The 22,936-nt window shown below is 42.2% G+C and overlaps 1 protein-coding gene across 3 annotated transcripts in view; it reads left to right on the plus strand.

The window, feature by feature from the left end:
* The first annotated feature begins 9,362 nt into the window (after positions 1-9,362).
* CFAP97D1 (CFAP97 domain containing 1) overlaps positions 9,363-22,936 on the plus strand; it is a 148,993-nt gene continuing 135,419 nt past the window's right edge. The window contains exon 1 of one of the 3 annotated variants that reach the window (XM_077252089.1): positions 9,363-9,620. In XM_077252089.1, the coding sequence (XP_077108204.1) occupies positions 9,500-9,620 (121 nt within the window). In that variant the 5' untranslated portion in view covers positions 9,363-9,499. The remainder of the gene's footprint in view (positions 9,621-22,936) is intronic. The other 2 variants (XM_077252090.1, XM_077252091.1) reach the window with 2 other exon arrangements.

A 22,936-nucleotide genomic window follows, 5' to 3' on the forward strand; every position in this document is an offset into this window, starting at 1 on the left:
AAAACCCTAACCCTACCCCTAACCCTACCCCTAACCTGAAATACGTGGCACTGAAATATACGTTTATATACGTATATACGTATATAAGTGCCACGATATTTCAGTGGCCACGTATTTAAGTGCCACGTATTTAAGTGCCACGTATTTCAGTGCCACGTATTTACGTGCCACGTATTTACGTGCCACGTATTTTTCAGTGCCTGAAATACGTGGCACTGAAATACGTGGCACTGAAATATCGTGGCACTGAAATATCGTGGCACTGAAGTATTTACGTGCCACGTATTTTTCAGTGCCTGAAATACGTGGCACTGAAATACGTGGCACTGAAATATCGTGGCACTGAAATATCGTGGCACTGAAATACGTGGCACTGAAATACGTGGCACTTAAATACGTGGCACTTAAATACGTGGCACTTAAATACGTGGCTCTTAAATACGTGGCACTTATATACGTGGCACTTATATACGTGGCACTTATATACGTGGCACTTATGACTGTCAAAAAATGTTCAGTAAACGGTTAGGGGTGAGGTTAGGGGTAGGGTTTCAGGTAGAATTGGGGAGATTCCACTGTTCAGGCACATCAGGGGCTCTCCAAACGCGACATGGCGTCCAATCTCAATTCCAGCCAATTCTGCGTTGAAAAAGTAAAACAGTGCTCCTTCCCTTCCGAGCTCTCCCGTGCGTCCAAAAAGGGGTTTACCCCAACATATGGGGTATCAGCGTACTAGGGACAAATTGAACAACAACTTCTGGGGTCCAAGTTCTCTTGTTATCCTTGGGAAAATAAAAATTTGGGGGGCTAAAAATCATTTTTGTGGGAAAAAAAATATGTTTTATTTTCACGGCTCTGCGTTGTAAACTGTAGTGAAACACTTGGGGGTTCAAAGTTCTCACAACACATCTAGATAAGTTCCTTGGGAGGTCTAGTTTCCAATATGGGGTCACTTGTGGGGGGTTTGTACTATTTGGGTACATCAGGGGCTCTGCAAATGCAACGTGACGCCTGCAGACCAATCCATTTAAGTCTGCATTCCAAATGGCGCTCCTTCCCTTCCGAGCTCTGTCATGCGCCCAAACAGTGGTTCCCCCCCACATAGGGGGTATCAGCGTACTCAGGACAAATTGGACAACAACGTTTAGGGTCCAATTTATCCTGATACCCTTGTGAAAATACAAAACTGGGGGCTAAAAAATCATTTTTGTGAAAAAAAAAAAATAATTTTTATTTTCACGGCTCTGCGTTATAAACTGTAGTGAAACACTTGGGGGTTCAAAGTTCTCACAACACATCTAGATAAGTTCCTTGGGGGGTCTAGTTTCCAATATGGGGTCACTTGTGGGGGGTTTGTACTGTTTGGGTACATCAGGGGCTCTGCAAATGCAACGTGACGCCTGCAGACCAATCCATTTAAGTCTGCATTCCAAATGGCGCTCCTTCCCTTCCGAGCTCTGTCATGCGCCCAAACAGTGGTCCCCCCCCACAAATGGGGTATCAGCGTACTCCAGACAAATTGCACAACAACTTTTGAGGTCCAATTTATCCTGATACCCTTGTGAAAATACAAAACTGGGGGCTAAAAAATCATTTTTGTGAAAAAAAAAAATAATTTTTATTTTCACGGCTCTGCGTTATAAACTGTAGTGAAACACTTGGGGGTTCAAAGCTCTCAAAACACATCTAGATAAGTTCCTTAGGGGGTCTACTTTCCAAAATGGTGTCACTTGTGGGGGGGTTTAATGTTTAGGCACATCAGGGGCTCTCCAAACGCAACATGGCATCCCATCTTAATTCCAGTCAATTTTGCATTGAAAAGTAAAATAGCGCTTCTTCCCTTCTGAGCTCTGCTATGCGCCCAAACAGTGGTTCCCCCCCACATATGGGGTATCGTCGTACTCAGGACAAATTGCACAACAACTTTTGTGGTCTAATTTCTTCTCTTACCCTTGGGGAAATAAAAAAATGGGGGTTAAAAGATCATTTTTGTGAAACAATATGATTTTTTATTTTTACGGCTCTGCATTATAAACTTCTGTGAAGCACTTGGTGGGTCAAAGTGCTCACCACACATCTAGATAAGTTCCTTAGGGGGTCTACTTTCCAAAATGGTGTCACTTGTTAGGGGTTTCAATGTTTAGGCACATCAAGGGCTCTCTAAATGCAACATGGCGTCCCATCTCAATTCCAGTCAATTTTGCATTGAAAAGTCAAATGGCGCTCCTTCCCTTCCGAGCTCTGCCCTGCGCCCAAACAATGGTTTACACCCACATATGGGGTATCAGCATACTCAGGACAAATTGCACAACAATTTTTGGGGTCCAATTTCTTCTCTCACCCTTGGGAAAATTAAAAAATTGGGGGTGAAAAGATCATTTTTGTGAAAAAATATGATTTTTTATTTTTACGGCTCTGCATTATAAACTTCTGTAAAGCACTTGTTGGGTCAAAGTGCTCACCACACATCAAGATAAGTTCCTTAGGGGGTCTACTTTCCAAAATGGTGTCACTTGTTAGGGGTTTCAATGTTTAGGCACATCAGGGGCTCTCCAAATGCAACATGGCGTCCCATCTCAATTCCAGTCAATTTTGCATTGAAAAGTCAAATGGCGCTCCTTTGCTTCCAAGCTCTGCCATGCGCCCAAACTGTGGTTTACCCCCACATATGGGGTATCAGCGTACTCAGGACAAATTGTACAACAACTTTTGGGGTCTATTTTCTCCTGTTACCCTTGGTAAAATAAAACAAATTGGAGCTGAAATAAATTTTGTGTGAAAAAAAGTTAAATGTTCATTTTTATTTAAACATTCCAAAAATTCCTGTGAAACACCTGAAGGGTTAATAAACTTCTTGAAAGTGGTTTTGAGTACCTTGAGGGGTGCAGTTTTTAGAATGGTGTCACACTTGGGTATTTTCTATCATATAGACCCGTCAAAATGACTTCAAATGAGATGTGGTCCCTAAAAAAAAATGGTGTTGTAAAAATGAGAAATTGCTGGTCAACTTTTAACCCTTATAACTCCGTCACAAAAAAAAATTTTGGTTCCAAAATTGTGCTGATGTAAAGTAGATATGTGGGAAATGTTATTTATTAAGTATTTTGTGTGACATATGTCTGTGATTTAAGGGCATAAAAATTCAAAGTTGGAAAATTGCAAAATTTTTAAAATTTTCGCCAAATATTCATTTTTTTCACAAATAAACGCAAGTTATATCGAAGAAATTTTACCACTAACATGAAGTACAATATGTCACGAGAAAACAATGTCAGAATCGCCAAGATCCGTTGAAGCGTTCCAGAGTTATAACCTCATAAAGGGACAGTGGTCAGAATTGTAAAAATTGGCCCGGTCATTAACGTGCAAACCACCCTTGGGGGTAAAGGGGTTAAAGAGTCCATGAAGCTTTGCAGCTTTTTTATGGATCCAAAGCATCTAAAAAACAAAAATAAATAGTCTTTCTTTTAAAATAAAATGCTGTCATAGTACACAACCCATTTGCAGACCTACAGTATGTATCTTCATAGTTGAGGCTTGTTCACATGACCATATTTTGAGTCTAAGTGCTGTCCATGAAAAAAACGGACAACACTCGGACCAATGTTCAATCTTATTCAATGCCTTAATTTCTTTCATAAATCAGATGAGACTTGGCCGTTCAAGACTATGGATGCAATATGGAGCAGTTTGTTTTATGGATACACTGCAATTCTGTAACATGGGAGGCTGTAATTAGTCCTGTAAATTATTAATAGCTGCTGTTGTAAAAAAACGGATAGTACACAGGCTGCACACAGATGACAAGTGAGAAAAAAATCTTTTGAATTTTCTGGATGAAACTTTATACGCTAGTGTGAATCTACTCTTACAGACTCTAAAGAAACCTGTATAGTCTGATCAATAGGACAGTAAAGGCCCCGTCTCACTTAGCGACACTAAAGCGATCCCGACAACGATACGACCTGTCAGGGATTGTTGCTGCGTCGCTATGTGGTCGCTGGTGAGATGTCAAACAGTGAGATCTTCCTAATCTCACTGTTTGACATCTCACCAGCGACCTGTAGCGACCTGTACAACAATGTCACATGGGAGCTATTATGACGATTCAGTGTCTGAGTCATCAACGAGGTCGTTGGTAAGGTGTCAAACACAGCGATGTGTGCTACCCAGCGGAACCTCAACGATCAAAAAAAGGTCCAGGCCATTCCGACACGACCAGCGATCTCACAGCAGGGGCCTGATCGCTGGTACGTGTCACACATAGCGAGATCGCTACTGGGGTCGCTGTTGCGTCACAAAACTTGTGACTCAGCAGCGATCTCGCTAGCGATCTCGCTTAGTGAGACGGGGGCTTAAGAAGAAGGTGCAGAAGGCAGAAAGGGTTCCTTTACATGGACCAATAAATTGTTCACCACATGCGCCGATCAATAATCCGAGAAGTTGATCGCAGCTTGTTTACTTTTCCTTAGATATTCGTTTAGCATAGTTAATGACCCACTGTGTGGTGCTCATCCTTAAGACATCCCAGCAGCTAATCAAATACAATCATCCCCTATAAATCCATGCAGGTGAATATAATTTGAGTTTTAAATAATTTACACCAACAAAACAATGACAAATAAATTATTAATGAGACAAAATGATGGAAGCCTGGAATACACTGAGATTTTGTAGCGCTACTTACTGGTTTTAACCACTAAGCTACAGCTGCAGTCCAAATGAATACACTGAGTTGTCTGCAGTCTTGTATTGCCTAGATGGTTAAACTCAGTAGCACTGCAAAATGTCCCAATGTAAGGGCTCATTCAGACATCCGTGAGTGATATACACCTTGTATCTAGGTTTTTTTACGGATAGAACAGATACCCATTATAGTCAATGTGGTTTATCAAATGTCCATGGTTTTTACAGACCGAGTGGTCCTCAAAAATTGTTGTGACATCAAAATTACCCACACAGGTTTAGGGTCCGTGACACACATGACTGGCATCAGTGTATAATATGTGTGCAATGAAAAGAGATTTGTGTGACACCCCACGCTCCTGGTTGTCACAGTGGCATTGCTTTCCTCACAGGGAGAGTGGTGTCACGCTTGGAAGCGAAGGAAGATCTCTTTCATCAGGTAACCACAAAGCACACATGTTCACACTCCAGACCAGAAGGGGGAGCTCTGAACCCGGATTAAGGGAAACTTCCCTATATACATATACAGTATATATATTCTGGTCTGGAGGGAAAGACAGTCAGTTTCAGGCTATGTGCACAAGTTCAGGTTTTTTCGCGTTTTTTTCGCTATAAAAACGCTATAAAAACTCATTAAAAATGCATACATTATGCATCCTATCATTTAGAAAGCATTCTGCATGTTTTGTGCACATGGTGCATTTTTTTCTGCGAAAAAAACGCATCGCGGTAAAAAAAGCAGCATGTTCATTAATTTTGCAGATTTTCCATGTTTTTCCTGCAATTCTATGCATTTGGAAAAAAACACACAAAAAACGCACAAAAACGCGTCAAAAATGCATCAAAAACGCATCAAAACGCATGAAAAACCGCGAAAAAAGCGCGTGCGGATTTCTGGCAGAAATGTCCGGTTTTTGTCAGGAAAATTTCTGCAAGAAATCCTGACGTGCACACATACCCTCAGAGAGTGAGTGCCAGACAGCAGACTGGACCAGTCTGAGGCACAGAGCAGTGTGAGGGGCCATGCAGCCATAGGTGCTGCAGCTCCTGGATAGTGATATACCGAAGGAAGAACAGTGTTTAGTGAGCGTGCAGGAGAGCAAAGAGCAGGAGAGTGACACAACGGGAGCACAGCAGCATTTGGGCTACCGCCCTGGCTGAACGCAGATCCCTGTAGCCGGAAGACCAAGGTTGTGTGAGACTCTAGGAGGCATAGCAGAAACCAACAGGACAGCTGGACTACAATAGGAGGCACCGCAGAAGCTGGCAAGACAGCTGGACTACAAGTAACCTGTTCTCCCTAATACCCAGGAGGCACAGTGGCACATAGAGCCCGGGTCGTGATAGAGACCCTATAAAAAAAGCTCGAGTCACCTGTCATACGGGTTTGTATCCTAACCTTCATGGAGGACGAGTGAACTGTGAGGACCTTGCCAAAAACCATTCACAGTAAGGGACAACATCAACATCACCGCGCTAATAGGAAGGCTTCTAACTCCACCTGGTAAAGGGGACTCTGAATTTGCTTCCAAGCCGGACGGACCTTACCTGTACCTGTGATCTGGTGCCCTGGACTGCAATTGCCTGAAGTCTCCAGTAAACCAGTTAAATAGAGTGCAGGCCTGTGTCCTCCATTCTTTACTGCACCTCTCACCATCCTCCTCTACACATCGGGAGCCCTGGGGACCTACTTCACCTGTGGGAAGTTATACCATCTTAGCTGCCATAACATCACCACAGAGGACCCCATTAACAGCGTCGGTCCCCACTGACCGAATACCAGAGGTGGCGCCACGAACACAAACTTTATTAATCCCTTAAAAGACCTTTCCCATTATTTGGGTGCCCAGGGCCACGGACCGAGTCGCAGCCACCGTGACATCCCCTTTAAGTACCGGGCTTGGTACCGAATACCCCAAGGCCCTGGCGGGCGACTCATTTGCAATATATATATATATATATATATATGCACTGAAGGTAAAAACTAACACACGGACCTAACATTGATAAAAATCAGATCCAAAACAGAAGTCTGTGTTTTTACATATGATTAAAATTATGGACGTCTGAATGAGGCTTTAGGCTGGAGACACTAGCAATTTTAAAATCGGTCCCATTTTGATGCAGGAGAATCGGACGAGTGTAATGCAAATGTTATGCGAGTATCATGCGTTTTTTTTATGCAAGTACAATCAAATTTTTCACATCTACAGTAGCATCCGATTTCTATCCGAATGCAGTGCGATTGCTATTGTACTGCAATGCGATTTTAACATGAGCATTTACATAAATTCTCTTAGTCATTTATACATCCTTTTCAAAGGAAATATTCTTCAAAACATAGATAGATAGATAGATAGATAGATAGATAGATAGATAGATAGATAGATAGATAGATAGATAGATAGATAGATAGAAAGAAAAAAGAAAAGCCGGCAATTCATATGCGGGTGCAGTAAAATCACAATGACAGGTTACAATAGAATAGATATATACATATAGAATACATATACTGTATATACAGTATATATGTATTCAATGTGTATATATCTATTCTATCTATTCTATTCTTGTAACCTATCAGTGTGATTTTTTTTCTCACACCCAGTGACTTCTATTACGGGATGCGATCCGAATTCTGATTACAATCGCAGCATGCTGCAAATTTTTTCCAGTCCGATCATGATCTGATACGAGCTGGAAAAGAAAAATGCAGATTAAGACACAATCATACAATAACATTGGTCCGAATGCAATCCGATTTTTTATCGGATTGCATTCGTTTGATTTCATCGCAAGTGGGAATGAGCCCTTAGCCTGCATTTACGCATCGAACATTCACCGTTTGTGTATGGACCACCGTTTACTGAATGCTTGTGGTCTCTTGAACAGAATTTAACCACCTCAAATATGCCATTAACCCCTTCACGACCTTGGACATATAGGTACGTCTAAGGTCCTCTCCCTGCTCCGGAGCCCACATCTTTCCCTGCACATGAAAGCTGATCTGATTAACAGTCATGTGCATCTCACAGCCACGGGTGGATCCGAAAATCAATATGCAACTGTTAATGTTAATTCTATGGTCAATTTCTGACTGGAGCATTTAACACGTGCCAGGCAGAAGCACATCACTACCCCCGCCCATCAGCACCCATCACGTGATCGTGGGGCGCCGATGGGTTGTCATCACAGCCGGGGGTCTGCAGAAGACCCCCATGCTTGTCATTGTAAATCTCCTATGAGCGCCAGTCCTTGGCCGATTTTCTTAATTTATGCCACACAGGCGATCGGATGATCACAGCTTCAAGTCTCTTAAGGAGACTATTGAAGCCAGTAAAAAAAGGTTAAAAAAAATTAAAAAAAACATTAAAGTTCAAATCGCCCCTGCTTTTAACCCATCTAAAATAAAACAATAAAAAATATACATATTTGCTATCGCTGCTTTCATAAATGTCCGATCCATCAAAATATAAGTTAATTAATCTGTAAATGACGCAATGAGAAAATAATAGAAACACAGCCGCAATGTTGCAATAAAATGCAATAACGGGCGATCAAAAATTGTATCTACCCCAAAATGGTATCAATAAAAACTTCAGCTTGGCGAGCAAAAAATAAGCCCCTCATCCAGCCCCAGATACCGTAAAATGGAGACACTGTGGCAATATTTTTTTTTCTTACAAATTTCAGCTTTTTTTTCACCACTTAAATAAAAAAGAACCTGTACATGTTTGGTATCTACAAACTTGTAATGACCTGGAGAATCATAATGGCAAGTCAGTTTTAGTATTTAGTGAACATGGTAAATAAAAAAACCAAAAAACAATTGTAGGATTGCACTTTTTTGCAATTTCACCGCACTTGGAACTTTTTCCTGTTTTGCAGTACACGATATGGTAAAACCAATGGAGTAGTTCAAAAGTACAACAAAAAACAAGCCCTCACATGGCCATATTGATGGAAAAATAAAAAAAGTTATGACTGTGAGGAAAAAGGGGAGCAAGAAATGAAAGTGGAAAATTGCAAGGTGGTGAAGAGATTAAATCTGTTGAATTCAGGTCAGAATTGGTGCAGGTCCGAAATCTGGTACCCCACTAATCAGCTCTTCTTAGTACCACCTGCAGCCGGATGTAATCATTGCATGGAGCTGAACAGTGCAGTACTGCAGATCAGATCCTGTACGAGAGAAACTGTTCCTCCACTCCGATGGCGTAGGGAAGGCTGTAGCTGATCAGTGACTGACGATTGTCTGCAGCGGTCATATGCCATTATTCACATCAGGAGACTGGCGGGGACACAGGCAGGAGGCAGTGCCGGCCTGAGAATTAAGATGGATTTTGTTTACATTTTTGCAGCACCTTTGTATTATTAATAATAGGCTGACTGGTAGTGGACAATACCTTTAAAGGGCACAAGCTATGATAAAACAGCAGTGTCTGCTCACACTTCTTTAAGGCTCTTTCTACAAAAGAGCCATTATGACATTATATTATAGTATGTCAGGGGCTGGTACACTATGCAGTTATGACATTGGACGTTTCTGATACAATTTAGAATACTAATTGATTGTCCTTCCACTTTCTGCACATGTCGTTCGTTGCTTTCTATAGCCTATAGTTGATGTAATTTTTCTTTTCTGCACAGACCCTGGTACCCCATTACATGTACTGTACTGTGCAATTTTTCCTGCCAGCGATGGTCCTCATCATTGATGTCACTATACAGGTTGCCATAGTAACCCCTCCAAGAATAGTTATGTGATGCTACCGGACGAATCAGCTGCTCACTTCTTACCTGTGATTGAAAAAGGATGAACACTGTAGATTATTTGGCTTTTCCTCTAATATGTGCCAATCACAGACAAAATAATATCCTGAAGAAAAAATGGGACAGCTACCACTACCAGTGCCACGTGTCAAGGGTGAGAGCTGGTAGGTGTACATTTGCAAACACTTTCTTTGACATATTTATGTATAACAGTGCATGCTATGTGTACACCCCACAGAGATAGATAGATAGATAGATAGATAGATAGATAGATAGATAGATAGATAGATAGATATGGGATAGATAGATAGATAGATAGATAGATAGATAGATAGATAGATAGATAGATATGGGATAGATAGATAGATAGATAGATAGACATATAGATAGATAGATACATAGGTAGACAGGTAGGTAGACAGATAGATATTGGATAGATACATAGAGAATAGATATCATTGGCTGCAGTGTTTCTGCCTTTAAATGGCTTTTGTCATGAATGAATGCTTTGATGTATCAGTCAGTCATGCCCCAGTCCTCACATCAGTCGGGTCTAGCAGCTTTGAGCCCCACCCTAGTTGATAATGTGCAGTAATATGGATTGAAGAGATGGCACTCAAGCAAAGGTACCTACACTGAATCAATACAAACTACTGAAACCTTTGAGAAATAATATTGAAAAGTGACAGCTGCATCGCACTTCTGCGGTAGGGTAGGATGTTTATGCTATTCGTGTTGCCTGCTGCCCATTCAAGATGCCTGGGATAGGCCAGCAACATAGATAGCGGAGGCATAAGCTACTACTAACTTAGGAAAGCAGCCGTCAAGTTGCTACTCACACTGACGAAAGGCAAAGTCCCTGAAACAGTTGTCAGCAAAGTCTTTTCTGGTTTGGCTTTCTATCCTAGGACATGCGACAAGGTTATTACCATTTTTTGCACCTCGGTGGGCCTACTCAATTTCTGGGTTCCATAACAGCTGATATGTCTGCTATGGCAATAGTTACTCTCATGCATGGAGCGCTATACGGAAAATCTGTACCACATCTCCTTTGCATTTCCATTTGTGGGGAATGGACCATTGCCAATGATGACGATGTTCTGTCCATCCTGTGGAAGAGATGCACTTTAGACTTTCCACTGAGTTCCCCATGGCTCTGCAGTGGTCATTTTGTAGAAGAACAGTCCAGCAATCTTACGTAAGGAATAAGTGGCAGCAAAAGCGAGTGTTAGGTATGTAATGTATAGTCATATTTAAAGGGAAACTGTCAGTAGCATCAACCCTCCTACAGGCACGCAGGTCAAAGGAAGCTGAATAAAATGATACATTGATATTGATGGTCCAATATCTTATTCCCGAGAAATCCACATTTTTCTTCTATGTAAATGAATTGTTCTGGGCTATGGGCTGGAAATACTGTAGATCTACATGGTAATCTGTCTCCAAAGCTTATTTTAAATAAAAGTAGATGTTAAGAGTGTGATTAATGTGTAATGTTCTCCTTATCTCACTGCAGAGCTGTGTGTGATTATACCTGACACATCTGCAGGTTCTTCTCAGCTTCAGCCTCCATTTCACAGGCAGACTGGTTTGCAATAGTGTTGCAATACAGCAGAGCTCAAGAGCTGCAAAAAATGTGTTTGTAAGAAGACAAAGCTCAGTTCTATTGTCCTGTGTTAGTTACATGTCTCACACTGGTAACTCGTCCTTTTGTTTAAAATAAGCTCTGGAGGCAGATTCTCAGGCAGATCACTGTCCACCCCATAGCCTGGAAAAGCTCATTTATATGGAAGAAAAACATGGATTTCTCTGGAATAAGACATCGGATCACAGATATCAAGGTATCATTTTATTCAACTAACTGTTGCCTACATGCCCATATAGACGGCTTAGGAGGGTTGATCCTACTGACAGTTTCTTTTAATTTCAGGGGTGATGGGACACTTTTAAAAGTCCTAAGCACGTAGCAATTCACACTTTCCATTATTATGTAATTATAGTCCTAGCACATGTTTTAGACCCCACTTTCAGTGTCCTCTGGAGCTCCTTAGGGTGGTCCTAATCATCTGCTGAAACTGCTACACTGTTAGTTCCAACCCTGCAGGAAACAGAAAATATATAATGTCTTAGACTATAGGATATAATGTAAGCTACTATTGGGGTATACTAGAAGATAATGTATAATATATGATTATAAAGAATATCAGTTCTATCTACTGTAGATACTTTCATAACAATCATAATTTGCATAGCCTCCTTCTCACTACATGTATCTTATGCTCCTAGATCTAGGCAACTAAATAGACAATGTGGCTACATTAGAAATATTTATTCTAAGGACTAATTATGACAATTCTTCTGACATATTGGTTACTGTCCATTTTCAGCTAGTAGGTTTTACAGTGAATTGAGACACAGACTGTCTGGCAGAAAATGAGTTAATTAGATTAGGAAACCAGGAAAGCGAATGTTTGTGCATTATGACAGCTGCCTACAATATAATGTAATATGTGCAGTGTAAGCAGTAATGGAAATCTGCAACAGCTGCAAGGCAGTAATGTGGCAGATTGGTTTGGTCAGGGTGAACATTATCAGATAATTTTGCATGGGGGTGGAAATTATTGCAATATTGTATTTTTCATTGGCTAAATTTTATTATAGTACAAGGAACATGTAATAAACCCAATTCTGCCCCACGATGCCCCACTTTGTGGAACATACAAAGTCTGTCATCCTTCTACATAAAGACTACAAACATAATGCAAACCTCCAAGTCAATAACCTTCTATGGCAAAGTCTACAATGGAAATTGGGTTTCACAGGGCGTGCCCATATTGCTTGTGTCTGTATCCCATCTGAGGTAATTATGGCTGAATGTCATAAAGAAAAGCGATACTAATGGTCCCTTATCATTAAACAGATTAAACAATTAAAGAGGAACAGTTTAGTTGAAGAATTAGTAAGGAATGACTTTATTATTAGAATAATGGGTCTAGATTTTATTCAGAAACATCACGATTTTTGCCCATGGGCTATATGTTACTGTATCCCATTGCCTTTAAAGGGAACCTGTCATGTAACATAATGCTATTAACCTGCAGATATTGGGTTAATCCGCAGGTTCATAGTGTTCTGACACCATGTAGCGCCCACACTGAGAGCCCCGCTGCCAGCAGGAAATGTACTTTAGTACTCCTGGCAGGCTCACTCTTTTAGTCATGGCAGTGGTGCCAGAGACTGTCAGTCAGTGCAGGGGTCGCAGTAAGAGCTGCCACTCTCTATGTGTGAGGGGCAGAGCCAGGGCCGTAGTCGTGGCTGAGTATATCTGGGTACACGTGCCCTGGCCTCCCGACACATATAAACAATGTCCCTTTTTTTGCATACCTTCTGTTGCACTCTCTGCACCATCAGGGTCCCATCGGGGCTGCTGAAGTTCGGCTGCTGATGTTGAAAAGCACAAAGAGACAGAGTCCTTTTCAAACTTTAAACGAGGAACTTTACTTGTTTCCAAATGCAGCACATCCAAATTAGTTACTGCATCAACACAGAGTATGAGATAATTCGCATCCTTTCCTTTCCCTGTGTCTTCACTTATTCCTCCCAGGGTTTCCCCGGGACGTACCAACCCGTTCGGTACTGCAGCGTCCTCCCTGTTCAGCATGACTACTCTTAGGTGAAGGGCTTCTGCCCACGTAGAAAGCTGCCACATTTTGTAGCTACCTGTGTCTTTATTCTGCTGCAATTCCTAAGCTGTAACACTCTGACCCACTGGCACTGGATGACTGGGCCCTTTCCATCAAACATTGCAGTGCTGCTGCACTGTCCTGGGCTCTTAAGCCCTTCAGGACGCCTGAGGCTCCCTGGCCTATCTGAGCTGTACTACCTCCCTGTCTTCACTGAACTAGAATCAGGAAATGTTCCTGTCTTACCCACAGCTAGCTCCTCCTATAGATAACTGTGTACATTATGGTGCCCCATCTAGTGTCCCAACTGAGGTACTGCACTTTCCCTATAATAAAGTAGTATACATTGTAAGCAGCACACAAAATGGCTTAGTAAATCTGGTAACATAGCAGCAAAAAGGTACATAACAACAATTATAATCATATATATAGCATCCATATTCTACAATGAGAACTGGGTCAGTTCTTAATGGGGTAGGGGCAAGTACCAGTCCTTAAAGCCCCTTACATATGCATAGAGCGGTGACTGCAGCGTTGCTGACGTCGCCTCTATGACTGAAAGAGCGATCCTGATGAGAGGAATAAAGTTTTTTCCTCCTGGCAGCGGGTCTCTCAGTGCGGGTGCCCCACAGTGTCACAACACGATAAACCTGCAGATTAACCCCACATCTGCAGGTTAATAGCATAATTTTACATGACAAGTTCTATTTAAAGCAAAAGTGGTTAAGCCGCAATGCCAACAACAGCCCATGGTTAACAGCCATGGAAGATCCCAGAAAACCATATTAACTATGAGGTTACCAAATCAATTGCTGTTATTCATTTCTTGTAATAATTTTGGCACATACAGTTGTGTGAAAAAGTGTTTGCCCCCTTCCTGATTCCCTATTCTTTTGCATGTTTGTCGCACTTAAATGTTTCAGGTCACCAGATTTAAATATAAGACAAAGATAACACAAGTAAACAGAAAATGCATGTTTTTTAAATGATGGTCTTTATTATTAAGGGAAAAAAAATCCAAGCCTACAGGGCCCTGAGTGAAAAATGGATTGCCCCCCCCTAAAACATAAATTAACTGTCGCTTATCACATCTTTGGAAAGCTGAGTTCAAATTCCCTAGCCACACCCAGGCCTGATTGCTGCCACACCTGTTCTCAATCAAGAAATCACTTAAATAGGATCGGCCTGACAAAGTGAAGCGGATCAAAAGATCCTCAAAAGCTAGACATAATGCCGCAATCCAAAGAAATTTTGTAACAAATGAGAAACAAAATATTTGATATCTGTCAGTCTGGAAAAGGTTATTTAGCCATTTCTAAAGCTTTGGCACTCCAACAAACCACAGTGAAAGCCATTATCCAAAAATAGCAAAAACATGCAACAGTGGTGAACCTTCCCCGGACTGGCAGGCAGACCAAAATTACCCCAAGAAAGCACTCACGACTCATCCAAGAGGTCACAAAAGACCCCACAACAGCATCCAAAGAACTGCAGGCCTTACTTGGCTCAGTTAAGGTCAATGTTCATGTTCATGACTCCACCATAAGAAAGAAACTGGGCAAAAATGGCCTGCATGGCAGAGTTCCAAGACGAAAACCACTGCTGAGCAATAACAACATAAAGGCTCAGCTCAGTTTTTCCAAAAAACATGTTGATGATCCCCAAGACTTTTAGTAGAATACTCTGTGGAATAAGGAGTCAAAAGTTGAACTTTTTGGAAGGTATATGTCCAATTACATCTGGTGTAAGTAACACGGCATTTCAGAAAAGGAACATCATACCAATAGTAAAATGTGGTGGTGGTAGTGTGATGGTCTGGGGCTGTTTTGCTGTTTAAGGACCTGGAAGAATTTCTGAGATAAATGGAACCATGAATTCTGCAGTCTACCAAAAAATCCTGAAGGAGAATGTCCGGCCATCTGTTCATGACCTCAAGCTTAAGCGTACTTGGGTTATGCAGCAGGACAATGATCCAAAGCACAATAGCACGTCCAACTCTGAATGGCTTAAGAAAAGCAAAATTAAGACTTTGGAGTGGCCTAGTCAAAGTCCTGACCTTATTCCGATAGAGATGCTGTGGCATGACCTTAAAAAGGCAGTTTATGCTCGGAAACCCTCCAATATGGCTGAATTACAACAATTCTGCAAAGATGAGTGGGCCAAAATTCCTCCACAGCGTTGTAAAAACTCATTGCCAGTTATCACAAATGCTTGATTGCAGTTGTTGCTGCTAAGTGTGGCCCAACCAATAATTAGGTTTAGGGGGCAATCACTTTTTCACACAGGGCTCTGTAGGTTTGGATTTATTTTTCCCTTAACCCATTACTTGCCAAATTAAAATTTTTACAAGTACGGATTTTTCAGAAAAGGGCATCCCAAAATTCAATTAAAAATGACAATGACATGATTTCCTATTTTGAAAACATTCATTTTAGAAACACAACACAAAAAATTGGACCTAATTATAAAAATTATAAAATCTTAGTTGCTAGAAGCTAAAGATTAGGCGTCCCAAAAAAAGGACATTGGAAGATAATGGGTTAATAACAAAGACCTTCATTTAAAATGCATTTTGTGTTATCTTTGTCTAATATTTAAATTTGTTTGGTGATCTGAAGTATTTAAGTGTGACAAACATGCAAATGAATAGGAAATCAGCAAGGGGGCAAACACTTTTTAACACAACTGTACTTACCTTTCTAGTATATAGATGCTTTGATACTCGGTCACTAGTTGCTTAATTGTATATCCAATATATAAAACATTTTCAATGGGGGAACAAAGCATGTACATATGCCCTAGTGTGTCATTGTGCCACAAAACCACCCAAACCACTCAACAATGATAATGTATTTTTTGGGGTGAACTCTTATGTGCCTCAGCCTGCATCTTCCCTCTTGGATGTGGGTTCATCTTTCAGTCCCTCAGCAATCCAGTAGTGAATCCTCATTTACAACAAGTATCATTTAACTTTTGTTAATATTCAATTTCACTAATGCAAATTATATGTGCATGTAGCTCTTTCAAAGACAAGTCCAGCAATACCTTTACATGGCAAGTCCATTCTTCCATTACTGAGAAATTGAGTAAACAGTGACTGACTGTGAAGGGAGAAGTGCATAATAGGGCAAAATCCTAATATAGGAGACAGTAAAAATAATCGGTTTGCTCACCTTGTTTATGAAGACACAACCGCTATAAAGGTTTACATAGCCAGCTGCCATTGCCTTGTGGCTGGGGAAAAGATCTTCAGATGGGAATGACTAAAACAGGATAAAAACTGTTTGGCTTTTTTTACACTTGATAAAGATGCCAGTACGGCATTGAAATGCGTAGTGGACAATAAAGAACCTTCTAAGAATATTGCAGCAAGACATGTCTTACCAGCAGCGGAGCCAATTTTTAAATGTGTTTCTATTCTGTTTTGGTAATTACAGATTACAGATTGCAGATCTGAAACCTCTGTCACTCCAGCTCTAGGCCCTTCCCTGTGCTGCCTCCTATTGCTTGCCTGACTACTTTTATGTTGTGTAACTTCAGACTAAGAAATCATCAGTCACGCAGGAGGAGGCGGCACTGGGCGGGCAGTAGAGCTGGAGTGACAGAGGCTTCGGATCTACAAATAGTTCTTCAGCCTCATATGCATCTCAATTCAAATGCTGATTTCTCAGTAACAGAAGAGCAGACTGGCCATCTAAGGGTATTTCTGGACTTGTCTTGAAAGAGCAAAATGAGCATATAAATAGTTGGTGGTGTGAAATCCTGCTGACAGATTGCATTTAAAGGGAAATTGTCAGCAGGATAATCACATTTAGTCCACCACTAGCACTGTATGCCTTCTTTTTAGACTTCCTAGCATGCTCTTCTAATAGAAACCCTTGTAAGCATGGCAGCACCTCATTGGCTGAATTTACAATTCATACAGTATATGTATAGTTCTCTCTGAATGCACTATTCATTTTGAAGAACACTTCTCGATGCAATTTTGGGTGGCGATTTTACAGAGGTTTCATCATGTGGGAAATGTTATTTATTAACTATTTTGTGTAACAAATCTCTCTGATTTAAGGTAAAAAAATTGAAAATTGCTAGATTTTCAACATTTTTGCCAAATTTCCGAAATAATTGTAAATCATACTGAAGAAATGTTACCACTATCATGAAGTACAATATATCACAAAAAAAATAAATCTCAGAATGGGTGGGATTTGTTGAAGCGTTCCACAGTTATTACCACATAAAGTGAAACTGGTCAGAATTGTAAAAATTTGGCCTGGTCATGAAGGTGAAAATAGGTTTAGGGGGGTGAAGGGGTTAATCATGTCACAGACTTAATAGAAAAGAGAAGAATGAACTGTGTGGAAAGGCAAAATTGTAAGTACACAGTACTATATAATATGATGACTGCAATACATTATTACTATTATTATTATTTTTTATTATAGCACCATTTATTCCATGGCGCTTTACATGTGAGGAGGGGTATACATAATAAAAACAAGTACAATAATCTTACGCAATACAAGTCACGACTAGTACAGGAGGAGAGAGGACCCTGCCCACGAGGGCTCACAATCTACAAGGGATGGGTGAGGATACAGTAGGTGAGGATAGAGCTGGTCGTGTAGCGATTTGGTCGATCGGTGGTTACTGCAGGTTGTAGGCTTGTTGGAAGAGGTAGGTATTCAGGTTCTTTTTGAAGGTTTCGATGGTAGGCGAGAGTCTGATGTGTTGTGGTAGAGAGTTCCAGAGTAGGGGTGATGCGCGAGAGAAATCTTGTATGCGATTGTGGGAAGAGGAGATAAGAGGGGAGTAGAGAAGGAGATCTTGTGAAGATCGGAGGTTGCGTGCAGTAAAGTACCGGGAGACAAGGTCACAGATGTATGGAGGAGACAGGCTGTGGTTGGCTTTGTATGTCATGGTTAGGGTTTTGTACTGGAGTCTCTGGGTAATGGGGAGCCAGTGAAGGGATTGACAGAGGGGAGAAGCCGGGGAATAGCGGGGGACAGGTGGATTAGTCGGGCTGCAGAGTTTAGAATAGATTGGAGGGGTGCAAGAGTAGGCTAGTTTCACATTTGCGTTAGAATCCGCAGCGTTTAATCCGCATGCGCAAGTGCAGGAAAAAACGCATAGAAACACGTCCAAACGCGGCGTTTTTTAGACGCATGCGGTTAAAAAAACGCAGCGTTTGCATGCTTTTCTATGCGTTTTTTCCTGCGTTTGCGTTTTTGGTGCACATGGTGACAAATTTTACAGGAGAAAAATCTAGATAACCAGACACCGCCAATGGGACTACAAAGGGCGTGTATTATGGGATCTCTATATATAGACCCTAGGGCTGCTGAAATCTTAACAGTGTGCTACTGTATCCTGTGTCATGATGGATCTTCGCATGGAGAGCTTTTATTTAAACCTGGATTTAAGCACCAAGCTGTTTCTTTCCTGTGCGTTTGCTTGGGAGCAAGACAGAAATCACGAAAGATGGAGAAGGAGACGTCGTAGGCGTTTTTAGAGACACCCCATTATTGAATTACGTCAGAGCCGTGGAGCCTATCACACGCTGGATAGCGAGCTTAATGACAACCCGGACAAATTCCCGGAATATACAAGGATGTCGCAAGACTCATTCTGGGATTTGCTTGCTCGTGTCCAAGGAGCCATATGGAGACAGGACACCCAGCTCCGTAGAGCGATTCCACCAGAGGAACGTCTGCTGGTTACATTAAGGTACATAAAAATCTAAACCAATGGCAGTGCTAATTTTGGGTGTTCTGACATGTTTTTTTTTTATATTTTCCTTTATGTCTTTAGCATAACAACACCATAAATAGAATTGATAGTAATTGTTTTTTTGTTTTTTTTCTTCCAGATTTCTGGCAACCGGAGAGAGTTTATCATCCCTCCACTTTTAATACCAGCTTGGAATTTCCACCCTGTCCAGAATTGTTGCGGACACCTGCCGGGCTTTGTGGAATGTACTCCGGGATGAGTTTATTCCCCTACCCACCTTGGACATGTGGATTGAAATTGCGGAAAAATTCTGGAGTGTCTGTGATTTCCTCAACTGTTTGGGAGCGGTGGATGGAAAGCACATCCACATTATCAAACCAGCCAGAACAGGATTGGAGTACTTCAATTACAAAAAATATTTTTCTGTTGTGCTCATGGCAATAGTCGATGCGGACTGTCGCTTCATTGCCGTGGACATTGGAGCTTTTGGCCGTGGCAACGATTCCCAGACTTTTAAGAACACTGATATGGGCCGCCGTGTGTATGGCAAAAATTTTAATTTTCCACGGCCACGACCACTCCCCAACACTCAAGGCCCACCAATGCCATTTGTTATGGTTGGTGATGAGGCCTTTCAGATGTGTGAAAACCTACTGAAGCCCTATTCCAGTCGTGACTTGAACCACACTAAAAGGATTTTTAACTACAGACTGACCAGGGCACGAAGAACAGTAGAGTGTACCTTTGGGATTCTGGTCTCAAAATGGCGCATTCTTGCATCAGCCATTATTCTAAAAATGGAGACAGTCGACGAGGTGGTCAAAGCCTGTGTGGTTCTGCACAATTACATAATGGCTAAGGAGCGGCCCAACATTGAACTGGATGAAGCAGTTGCACACCCACTGCCCGATTACCAACATCACCCGCTGCGGTCAACAGCTGAAGTTGGCCACATGCGGAACCAATTTGCTGCCTTTTTTGATTCTGATATTGGGCGTGTGTCATGGCTGGACAATGTTGTGTAAATGTCCTGTTTGGATTTTATCTGTACCAGTTATTTTTTAAAATGTTACTAATATTTCTCATTAATAAAATTTATTTTTTGGTGTCTTGACCGTGTCTCCTATGTCCTCTACAAACCAAGGCTGTCCTCACACTAGCTGTATTTGGTCTGTATTTCATATCAGTATTTTTAATCTAAAACCAGGAGTGGGTGATAATAGCTGAGGTGCTAGATATGTTATTATAATTTTCCTCTTAACATTTTCCTCTAATTGTTCCAATCATTGTTTTGACTTACTGATATAAAATACTGACCACATACTGTTAATGTGACGACAGCCATGTTGTTTTAAAGGTTGCTGATGTCATTGCGTCCGGATTCTGTTCTGCAGTATCCATTGGATACAGACTGAAGAGACAATGACTGTCATACAAAACAGATCTATACTCATCAAGTCAGGTGTCAGAAATAATGAATTCATGATGCACAGATTACAGCCTCATGAATTCACTATTTCTGACACATGTACAGGTGAGCATAGATATGCAGTGTATGACTGACAACGTCCCTTCACTTTGTGTGAAATAGATTACGTACACAGAAGAGAAAATAGAGGTTATACAAGGCAGTTCTCTACTCACCAGATCAGGTGTCCTAAAACTAATGAGTTTGTGGACACCTGACCTGTTGAGTATAGTTCTGCATTTTATTTCCGCTATTTTCTCTTCACTCTGCAACACTAGTCACAGACTAAGCAGAAGGAAGAAATTATGGAGATAATACAAGTATAAATATTTTGGCCCACCTCATATCTCTATACTAAAGACACACAAAGCTGCAGTCTTTTATTTGCTAAAACTACTGGAGCTATGATATGGCCAAAAAATTAAGTGTTTGACGGACGGTGTGTGTTGACGGCGGCGAAATACACAAGTAAACCATACATAATTGGGGCAAAAAACAATATTATTTATTTTGTTATACACAAAATTTTTATTTACTGCGCCTGCTTGGGGTAGAGTGATGTAAATGGGGGGTGTGAAGCAGTGAGGCCTGGCTAACCATGGACGACGCAGAGGTGGCAGGAGAAGGGGCAATGAAACTTGTGGGGTCTGGTAGTTCGGGGATAGGGCTAGACACATGAGAGGCTTGAGACGCACTGGAAGGGTGAGACAAACCAGACATTACAGACACACTGGGAGGTGAAGGGGGAGGAATACTAAGAGTCCACAGTTTTTTTTTTGTTTGTTTCTGGGATTGCCGGGTTCTGGTAAGCCTCGATGGGCTCATATGTTGTGGCATGGTCGTGGTAGGTGACCTGTCAGGGTCCGGCTGCACTGTGTCAGAGTCCATAGCGCTCGTAGAGTGTGCAGCCATGCCAGAGTCCATAGTGCTCGTAGAGTGTGCAGCCATGCCAGAGTCCATAATGCTTGTAGAGCGGAAGGCCATGTCAGGGTCCTGCTGCATCGTGGTGGTGGCAGTACGGAAGGCCATGCCAGGGTCCTGCTGCATCGTGGAGGTGGTGGTACGGAAGGCCATGCCTGGGTCCTGCTGCATCGTGGTGGTGGTGGCTGTACAGAAGGCCATGCCAGGGTCCTGCTGCATCGTGGTGGTGGCGGTACGGAAGGCCATGCCAGGGTCCTGCTGCATCGTAGTGGTGGCAGTACGGAAGGCCATGCCTGGGTCCGGCTGCATCGTGGTGTTAGTGGAGGAGGTCCAATCAGGAGCAGCGGTTGTCATGGTGGTGGCTTGGGCTGTCCAACAGCACTCGGCATGGTGGTGGTGCTGTACTGGTGTCCAGCAGTGCTAGGAATAGAGGTGGCCGTGCAGTGGTATGCAGCAGAGGTCGGCATTGAGGTTAATCGTGACAGTGAAGGCACAGGTGGATATGCCGCCACTGTGTGCTGAAAATACCGACTCTGCTGCATAGCCTTCACGTAAGCAGCATTGCAGGCCTGCATGACACTAAGCTGGAGATCAGGAGTAAGGTGTTCCGACATGCCCTGCTCAATTTGGTTAAAAAAATGATGTGCTGGCCTCTGGAGGTCGGCTTTTACTTGGTCAAGGCTTTTGGTGACCTCCTGGATACGTGTATTCATGTGGCTAAGGGAAATATCCATTTGGTCACCCAAAGCCTTGAGTCCTTCGTGAAAAACCGAGCTCAAATGCAAAAACTCGGGCATGAGGGACCTGTCCGATGCCCTCTGCCGCTGCCGGGAGGAGCCCAAAAAAAAGGGGCAGTGGCAGAGGACTGGGAAAGGGGAAGACCTGATGGACCAGCTTCCTGGTCTCCAGTTTGTGTGGAAGGCCTACTTGCTGCAGTGCTGCTGGATGGCTAGGATGGGTCCGTGGCTGTCTGATGAAGGACCGCTCCAGAACCTGGGCCAACAGTGCTGCTCCATGTGCTGTGAAAAAACGATAAAAAAAATTAATACCACAAATTAACCAGACGCCAACTCCTGTGAAATAGAAACATACAGATTATGGCAATACAACACAACCTAATACACGGAAGAAATACTTACGTTCTCTGGCCAAGGACCGGTTTTAAAAATGCCAGAACGCGATGGTATTTGTACTTTCTGATCCTTGCTCCTGAACCACTGGGAACACGGCTCTCTTGACGCAGGTCATTGTTGAAGCGGTCCTTCATCGAACACCAACGTGTTTTGACTCTGGCCACTGTTGAAAAAACAAAACATAATGGTCAGACAATGGACTTTTGGCCGTGCTCACACAACTGTGTGTGATGATAGAAACTCCTAAGAGTTTATCTCATCACACACAGTTGTGTGAGCACGGCCAAGGTCTCTGCTGCTTCTCACTGCATTGCAATACTTACCAAATGCATTTCGAACCCGAGTCGGGGCGTTGTCCCAGCCATCCCACATCTCTTTGGCCACCTCATTCCATAGGCGCCGGATCATCACATTGTCCGAGTGATGTGTGCTGTGGAACCCGGGGGTCCCACAATGGGACTCGCTCCTGGACCAGGGAGATGAGGAGGTCATTTTCTATGAGGTCTTCATCCCGTTCTGGAAGCTAAAAATTAAATAAAGACATT

Source organism: Ranitomeya variabilis, chromosome 4, assembly GCF_051348905.1.
Source record: "Ranitomeya variabilis isolate aRanVar5 chromosome 4, aRanVar5.hap1, whole genome shotgun sequence".
NCBI classification, from domain to species: domain Eukaryota; kingdom Metazoa; phylum Chordata; class Amphibia; order Anura; family Dendrobatidae; genus Ranitomeya; species Ranitomeya variabilis.